This window comes from Nicotiana tabacum, chromosome 19 (assembly GCF_000715075.1).
Source record: "Nicotiana tabacum cultivar K326 chromosome 19, ASM71507v2, whole genome shotgun sequence".
Classification (NCBI taxonomy): Eukaryota; Viridiplantae; Streptophyta; class Magnoliopsida; order Solanales; family Solanaceae; genus Nicotiana; species Nicotiana tabacum.
In genome coordinates this window covers 72,435,341-72,444,841 of record NC_134098.1, presented here as the reverse complement: position 1 = coordinate 72,444,841, position 9,501 = coordinate 72,435,341, and the positions used below count along the sequence as shown (strand labels likewise).

The following is a 9,501-nucleotide window of genomic DNA, read 5'->3' as shown; positions in this document are numbered from 1 at the left end:
AATTTTTAATACTAAAAAGTTTCATAAAAATGCTTTCTGATTTGTTATATATTATTAATTTTTAATATAAATTTATTTCAGAAATTACTCTAATATTTATTTATTCCTCATACCAAACACATTAACATTGAAATTACTCCAAAAACTTTTTTAAGAAAAAAGGATATTAGCTTTCAGTCTATAAAAGAATAGTAATACTATATCTTAGCAGCCTTCATCTTTCCTTTCCTCTCTTGTTCCCCATGTGAGCACTTAACTCGAAACTGCTGCAAAATTTTCAACCAAAATTGAACACGTGTGAGAAACAGCCGCAGCCAGGGACAGTGTAATCACGCGCCGTAAGATGCACGTTTGGAATGTGTTACCCAAATTCGGTCTTTAACAAGTTTCTGAGACGCTGAGGTAAAGATATGTAAAAAGATAGCAATATTTCGATACCAACCAATAGCAACATCAGCCCCCACAATCCAACATAGCAACAAAATCTAACGTTCCTCTCACCATAACATCACCACCACAACTTTCTTCCCTCCTCCTCATCCTCCTTCACGCGCTGCCGTACTCCGCCGCCGCTCATGGGTGCAGTAGAACCTGTAAGCTCAGCTCCTATATAGTTATTCCTGCAAAATATCCATTTTCTTTGGTGGTTAAAAGTGAAACTAAATCTTTTTCTGTTTTCCTTTTTATTGTTAGGTAGTTGAAGAAGAAAATGGAGAAAAGGAGACTAAAATACGAGATGAAGAAGAAGAGAGAGATGTGGAGAAAGGTGAAATGGGTAGTCAACAAAGGGGATTTCAGACGCAGCCCCCACCTCCACCAGCAACAGGCAGTGATAATTTTAACATGTCGAGAATGCAAAGATTGAGTGCTACAAATCCTCTTAGGCTTGTAATGAATGCAGGAACTAGAGTTGCTTCTCCTTCTCCTCCTTATCATCAAGCTCCGCCGCCTGCAGCTCCTCATCAGCACCGTTCTTTTCCGATTCCTTTTCAGCACCGCCCTTCTCCGGCTCAGGCTCCGCCTCCGCTTCCGTCTCAGCACCGCCCTTCTCCGGCACCTTCTCAGACTCGCTCCACCCCTGCCACTACCCCTCACGTATGTCGTCTCTAAGCTACAACTGGAGTTACTTTTTTTTGAGAAAAGGTCCAAATTACTTTTCTGCTATACAAAAAAGTCTTAATTTTACCGTCCGTTATACTTTGAGGCCTTGATACCGTTGATGTTAGCAAATCATCTCGATTGCCCTTGACTTTGACAGAGCTCTCAAAATACTCCAGGAAAAAGGTCCAAAATTAATCCATGCGTTTGACCATGGTTAAAATTATCTTCCATTAAACGTGGATTAGGGTCCATGTTGGAGCTCCATCACGCTCAAGTATAAATACAAGACATATGTTAGTGGCATACCAAAGTATAACGTACCATAAAATAAGATATTTTATATAGCAGAGTATTTTTTTTTTAACCCTTTTTCCTGTTTTTCATTTCAATATAATATGCTAAAAATCTGAACTTTTTTTTTTGGTCCGACCAGCAACCTTCAGTAATAACACTGAATTCAAGATCCTACACAAACAAGTTTTCACTTTTTATCTTCCTACTACACATGGTTGCGGCAATTGGACTAGTTGGTTTTCTTCTATTCAAAGGGGTACAAGGCCTACTAGAAGCAGGGGAAGCACAAAGAAAGGAAAGGAGGCTATTAAAGTATTTTCTACCACAAGTAGAAGCAGCTGCTCTACTTAGCATAACACTAGCATTTATATGGCAAAAGGCAATGAGAGTGTGGCCTACATTCATGATTCATTTCATACTCTGGGGTTCTTTTATTCTCACATTATCAGCTGGAATCCTATTGATTTGCTTCCAAAAACCTGCAACTGATGGTGTTGGAGTTGTGTTTATTATGTTTGCAATTGGCAATGGATTGTACTCATGTTGGGTGACACCAAGAATTAAGTTTTGTACAAAGATTTTAATCAAAGCCCTTGAACCTGTACCAAAATTCCGTGATTTAAACCGGCCAACTTACATAACACTTGTTGCTGGATTCTTATGGATGTCAATGTGGATTTTAGCTGTGATTGGAGCTATAAATTTTTACTTTCCACCATTGGTTATCATCTTATTGGTTCTGAGCATGACTTGGATTACTGAGGTAATGAGGAATGTGGTGAATTTGACAGTGAGTAGAGTGATTGCTCTGTATTATCTAAGAGGGATGCAATCTAGTACACAGTTTTGTTTTCAGAGGGCATTGTCTGTGAATCTTGGAAGTGCAAGCTTTGGTTCTTTATTTGTACCTACAATTGAAGTGCTGAGGATTGTGGCTCGTGGGTTGAATTTGCTAGAGGGTGAAGATGAGTTCATGTTTTGTTGTGCTCATTGTGGATTGAAAATCATGGATTCCATCTTTAAGCGCGGCAATGGTTGGGCCTATGTTCAGGTACTTTTCATTCTAATAATGGAATAATATTTTTTTTTATAAAATTGTTATTAGTATAATAAAAAATTTCTAATTTAAAATGAAAGTTTGTTTCAAAAAATTTGAGAGTAATAGGAGTTTTTTAGGACTTGATGGTGATACTATTATCTTTATATAACGTTAAGCAAAAAAAAAATGTGATTCTATTTAATGAATTTATTATGATATTATATCTAATTTAGAAAGAACAATAAAGTAGATTAGTTGACTAATTTAATTGTTTGGATTTGTTAACGTTTTGACTTTTGAGTGCAATTTTCAGATTTTTACGAAATTTATCTACTCTGCTTGGAGTGTATAGGAGTTTGTATTTGTATGTTCAGTTAGTAATGTCCTGGTTTTTTGGGTTGACTGGTATTTAGAGAGTAGTAACAACCCTTAAAATGGAGAACTTTTTTTATGCTCTAGGGATTTCTAAATGATAATTTGCTAGGAGTCTAGGATTTACATTGGCATGACGTTGTTATCTTATGGATTAATTTACCTTAAAAAATCGATGTCCATTTGACTAAGTAACATGTGGACGTTTTCTCCATCATACTCAGAGTAATAGTAATTGGTTTTGGGGGTCATTCTCAATTTATAACTTAGAGGATGTTTGGCTAAGCTTATAAGCTGGTCAAACTGGCTTATAAGTCATTTTCAGCTTATTTACGTGTTTGGTAAAATTAAAAGTACTTATAAGCCAAAATAAGTCATAAGTCATAAGTTGGTCACCCCCAACTTATCAAAATTGAGCTAAATAAGCACTTTAGGTTTGACCAAAACTTTTAATATTCTATCCCTAATATTATTATACTACTTCCAACAAGGAGATCGGCGAACGAGATGAAGATATCCATCGCTGGCAATTTTCTTTGCATCAATAGTTAAGAATGGTTTCATCATTATATTCTCATCATAAGAAACACATATTTTCCACGTAACTGTTTACAAATGTTCTTTAAATGCATTAAGTACCAAAATCTGGTTATGAAAACCAAGAAATTTGTTGGTTCAAGATTTTATTTTAGTTCATCATAAAATAGTTTTATCTAATAAATTTCGTATTAGAAATAAATTAAGACATAAAATTATTTTGTATTTGAATCACGGTAGAATATAAAATCTTGTAATCATCATGCCCTTATTAGTGTTAACAACTTTAGGGCATTTAAGTCAATTTAACATAAAAAGTGCTTATCTGCATTTTTTTTCTCATATATTGCAACAACTTATTATCAGTTTCAGTACTTTTATCCAAACACATTACTACTTATTTAGTAAATCACTTGATGCTTATCAGCTAATTTAAATCAGCTAAGCCAAGCGGGCTCTTAATACTGGCGTTTCCGACTTGTTAAATGTATATCTAATGCATAGAGTTTAGAGTCATAATTCCCTCTCGTCTTCAATGCGGTGTGAGTTGAGATGTCAGCCGTTTACTTAAGATATTTTTTCAATTATTTAGAAAAACATAGTATAAAACTCACTCAAACTTGCACCATTTTGCAACCATATTTAGTTGGCAACTCTTTAATACATCGAATTCGTGCTTAATTATTCGGAAGTTTGTCACTTTTGGGTCGTCCATCACACAATAATTCAAATAAAGAAAATAAGTTGTTCAATTAAATTTAAGTTGACTAAACACGCTGAATTATCAATTTATCGCTACCTTCTTCCTTTATTCGATTTTGGATGAGCAAGTTTACATCTGCAATTGTTGTTTAATTAAATGTTTACGTAGATTGGAAATTTGAAAATATTTTCACAGATTGCTACATATGGGAAAAGTTTTGTGAAGGCATCACAAGACGCATGGGAGTTGTTTGAAAAGAGGGAAATGGAGACAATAGTAGATTCGGACATGACCAGTGCCATTTGCTTCCTAACCGGAGTTTGCAGCGGTTCCATTTGTGTCATTGTCGTTGCCGCTTGGACTGCCACCGTCTACCCTAATTTCATCGCCACCTTGTCCCTCCTCTCTGCCTACATCGGTTACCTTCTGGTCAGTCCTTTTCTTTTATTAGGAAAAAAACTTTTTTCTCTTTTACACTGTGATCGATTAAAAAATGAGACAGTAAAAATTAAATCCACACTTTATTGTTTTATACTTGTGCAATTGACATGTATTTATTTGTTTGGTGCCAGACGAGGATTGCCATGGCTTTGCCTCACGCTTGTGTAAGTAGTTACTACGTTTGTTATGCTGAGAATCCGGATAACAGATGTTTTGACAAGTCGATAATTCAAGATCGACTAAACTTAATGAAGTCTGATCGTGACGTGATTGTGCCAACGCCTAGATCAGTTCCTGGTCGATTTGCACGGTAGCTCAATTATGCAGATGTACATAAATATTTTTCAAGATAACCATTGTTAGATCAATTTTTAAGTAACAAAAAGGCTCAGGCTGAGCTTGATATATGGATCAGGCTAGTGTTGTCTACGTCAAAGTGAGTGGTAATAACTATTCGTAAAATTAGCAAATTAGTTCGAAGACCATAGGATATGATGGGAGAAAAAATGATGATGTGAAATAACCATCAGGATTGGATTCTTATGAAAAAAAGAAAGGGGAGTGCCCACTCAGATTTCCCAACAAGAAGGCCACGAGGAGGTGTCTTATTGTCCTGTCTTTTGTATTTATTTAATAATTGATAAGTATATACTATTGTGGTTGGTCCCACACTCCCACCACTATTTTATTGTCAACATCTTAGTTAGGTAAACCTTATGTTATTTAATTAGAGTTCATTCTTTATGTAATCATGTAAAGTTAGAACTAATTAATTTTCGTTTTTCAAACTTTAATCATTTTAGTTTTTGTTCTTTGGATGTGAAAAAGCTTGATTCATATGGTTATCTGTTATCACGATATAATACCTAAGTATTAAAGAAATAAAAGTTTCAAATTTACTAGGATTACCTTTTGTTGTTGAATAAAAAAAGTTTTTTTACTTTACTTTTCTAGGATCAACTCATGCGATTTAACCAAAAGTAGTTCGTAATGTTTGTTTATTTACCCGAAATAAACTTGACATGTGATGAAAAGTTGGTTGAAAAGATGCAGCACCAAACTAAATATAATATGCAGTGGTGGTATTAGTTTATCTTAGTTTGATTTGCTGGAGAACAAAAACAAGTTCGTTAATCTAGAAAATAGGGAATAACTTTAAGTGGGAATAAAATGAAAATTGCATTAATCAAACGGAAAAAGGGCCTAAAATGCCCCTTTACGAAATAGGATATGCTAACCCTTTGTTAAAAGTTAGTCTCTGTTCAGCCCTTGTCGTCAACAAATGGGCATGTATATGCCTTCCATCACTAACGGGAGACTCATAAAGCCACGTGGAATATATGTGAGGGCAAATTAGACCCAGTTCGAATGGTACATGGGCATATATGAGTCAGTTATAATAATCATTTCTCAAACACTTCACAACTCCATATCAGTTTACTTAGATAACTATTTGACAACACGAAACTAATTATCATAGCAAATAAACTCAGTCATAGACACAACAAATGAACGACAATGATTTCATTAAATCTTTGTACAAAAACATAATGCTTCATTACATAATAAAAGACAACAATTAAGCCACAATAACACTAACATTACATATCATTTCCCACTTATCCAAAGAACATAACAAAACATCCCAATATCACACACATGAAAATCCATATCTTCTTCCGAAATTTAGCATCAAGCACAAATGAGTACTCTAAATCGATCACTTTCTTCAATAGAACATTTTTTTTTAATTCCAAGGCTTCTATTCCTACATGATCGACGAGCATGATAATATTCTTAAGATCAAATTTTCCTTTGGAGAGCATTTCTTTCACGGATTAGAGCTTCCTTTTCCTTCTTTAAACTGCATATGAGATTTGAAACTCTAGGAGGAAGCTCTTCATCTTGTCATTCCCAATAGGAATATTTTTTATCCTAAAAACCAAAAAATAAATAAAACAAATTTACAAGCAAATTGGAATAATTAAAAGAAACCATCAAAAAATTTACTTACCTCATGCTTCGGACACTTGATAAATTTACAAGCAAGTTCGTTAATCTAGAAAATAGGGAATAACTTTAGGTGGGAATAAAATTATAAAATAAAAATTGCATTAATCAAACGGAAAAAGGGCCTAAAATGTCCCTTTACGAAATAGGACAGGTTAGCCCTTTGTTAAAAGTTGGTCTCTATTCTGCCCTTGTCGTCAATAAATGGGCTCGTATATGCCTTCCATCACTAACAGGAGACTCATAAAGCCACATGGAATATGTGTGAGGGCAAGTTAAACCTAGTTCGAATTGTACAGGGGCATATATGAGTCAGTTATAATAGTCATTTCTCAAACATTTCAGAACTCCATATTAGTTTACTTAGACACCTATTTTACAACACCAACTAATTATCATAGCAAATAAACTCAGTCATAGACACAACAAATGAACGACAATGACTTCATTAAATCTTTGTACAAAAACATAATGCTTCATTACATAATAAAAGACAACAATTAAGCCACAATAACACTAACATTACATATCATTTACCACTAATCCAAAGAACATAACAAAACATCCCAATATCACACACATGAAAATTCACATCTTCTTCCGAAATTTAGCATCAACCACAACTGAGTACTCTAAATCGGTCACTTTCTTCATTAGAATATTTCTTTCCAATTTCAAGGCTTCTATTCCTCCATGATCGACGAGCATCATAACATTCTCAAGATCAAATTTTCCTTTGGAGAGCATTTCTTTCACGGATTAGAGCTTCCTTTTCCTTCTTTAAATTGCATATGAGATTTGAAACTCTAGGAGGAAGCTCTTCATCTTGTCATTCCCAATAGGAATATTTTTCATCCTAAAAATCATAAATAAATAAAACAAATTTACAAGCAAATCGAAATAATTAAAAGAACCCATCAAAAAATTTACTTACCTTATGCTTCGGGCACTTGAAAAACTTTCTCCCAACATTTAAAGGAGTCCATGCCATGAAATAATTGGCAGCAAGTCCGTGATGATACCTCTTATTCGACCCCTTTGAGCTACTAGAACATTCTGACATTGTCTTTTCTTATTTTTTGTTATGATTCAATCCCTTTGAGCTACTATGATTTAATGAAGTCATTGCCGTTCATTTGAATGTTTGTGTCTATGACTTAGTTTATTTGTTGTGATTATTAGTTTGGTGTTGTCAAATAGGTGTCTAAGTAAACTGATATGGAGTTGTGAAGTGTTTGAGAAATGACTATTATAACTGACTCATATATGCCCTACAATTCGAACTAGGTCTAACTTACTCACATATATTCCACGTAGCTTTATGAGTCTCCCGTCAATGATGGAGGGCGTATACGAGCCCATTTGTTGACGGCAATGGCAGAATAGACACCAACTTTTAACGGAGGGCTAGGGAGTCCTATTTCATATAGTATAGGGGTATTTTAGGCCTTTTTCCGTTAATCAAAATAGAACAACTTTCATTGCACACGTAAGCTGTCCGCTATACGTACCAGATTTCAAGACATGACACGTGAGGCATGCAATAGAATGCACATGCATAGTGATGCATTACTTTCGCCACTTTTACTTTGCAACTTTCTTTAGTTACTACCATTTTTCTCTCTCTTCGATTCTTCACTTTAGTTTTGAAGCTTGGATGCTAATCAACTTTGTAATGAAAAATTGGTGAGAAGTACGAGAAATTTTGATTGGATCCAAAAAATTTGTTTTTTCTTAGGCCATAATGTGTAAAATATGTGACAATATGGATATAACAAATGACGAGATGGATGAATCTCTTTTGCTTTCTATAGATTTTGAAATGAAATCCTTTACATTGGTTTCCAATCTTTTTAGGTTTCTAGTGTTTAGGTCCTTTTCCTTTTCTTGCCCTAGATTTTGGAAGGAAAAGGGGATCTTTTCTTTTGGGTGAAAGTTTCAATTACTATCATGAATGAGTGTGATAGAAATGATATACTTTATCTTTAATTGGAGGTTTTCGCTTCAAGTATGAACATGAAAGTTTCTTGGTAAGAAGTATTTTACTTCTTTAATAGCCTACTTAACGCAAATTCATACTAATCAGACTAGTAGACACGGTTTTGAATATAAAACGTGTCTAAAGGAAAAAAAACTCACGAGATTCAAGTATATCTATCTACAAATAAATTATACAATGAACAAAGGTAAAGTCAATTTTAGAGATATTAATAAATATAGATACCTTATAAATTAGCTATAATAAAAAAATAAAAAAATTAAATAAAAAAAATTACCCATTCAAATTGGAAAGTTGTTTCAAGTTGAATTTTTAAATTTATTTTAAAATTAAAAAACAAAAATAAGAAAAAATAAAATTAGCTATAACGAAAAAAAATGAAAATATAAATAATAAAAATACAAGAAAACTACCCATTCAAATTGGAGAGTAGTTTCAAGTTGGAGTTTTAAAATTATTTTACAATAAAAACGAAATTAAAAAAAATAAAAATCTATCTTTAATTAAAAGTAGAAGAAAAAGCAACCTCATTAAACCAAGTGGCATAACCACAAAAAGCCAAGTGACAATGTTAAGACAAAATAAACTATCTTTCTAACTAAAAAATATTTTAAATTTTAAATTTTGAATTAATTAGTTATCTATTTGAATTGATAAATATAAATATCTTATAATTATCTATAATAAAAAAAATTAAAAAAAACTACCCATTCAAATTATGGAGTACTTTCAAGTTGAAGTTTTAAAATTATTTTAAAATTTTTAAAAAAAAAACCTAAAAATTCAAATTGAATGGATAGTAATTTCTTCCTAATATATATATATATATATATATATATATATATATATATATATATATATATATAGTGAGATGTGTGTGTGTGTGTGTGTGTGAGTGAGAGAGAGAGAGAGAGAGAGAGAGAGAGAGAGAGAGAAAGAGAGAGAGAATTAGAGAATTATGACATATATAAAAGAACTCTCTATTTAACCTTTGAACTAATTCAA

General features: G+C 33.0%; 1 protein-coding gene across 1 annotated transcript; it reads left to right on the top strand.

Moving 5' to 3' along the window:
* The first annotated feature begins 209 nt into the window (after nt 1-209).
* LOC107817844 (protein pns1) lies at nt 210-5,314 on the top strand. The gene is made up of 5 exons (XM_016643737.2): nt 210-593; nt 694-1,095; nt 1,535-2,446; nt 4,242-4,475; nt 4,619-5,314. Exons 1-5 carry the CDS (start codon nt 576-578, stop codon nt 4,799-4,801), a joined length of 1,749 nt encoding a protein of 582 aa, XP_016499223.1. The 5' UTR covers nt 210-575; the 3' UTR covers nt 4,802-5,314.
* Nucleotides 5,315-9,501: the final 4,187 nt, after the last annotated feature.

Bases quoted from the DNA above. Each gene is read 5' to 3' on its own strand.
- LOC107817844 (XM_016643737.2), top strand. The intron at 1,096-1,534 runs GTATGTCGTCTC...TGGTCCGACCAG, and splicing joins CCCCTGCCACTACCCCTCAC to CAACCTTCAGTAATAACACT. The intron at 2,447-4,241 runs GTACTTTTCATT...ATATTTTCACAG, and splicing joins ATGGTTGGGCCTATGTTCAG to ATTGCTACATATGGGAAAAG.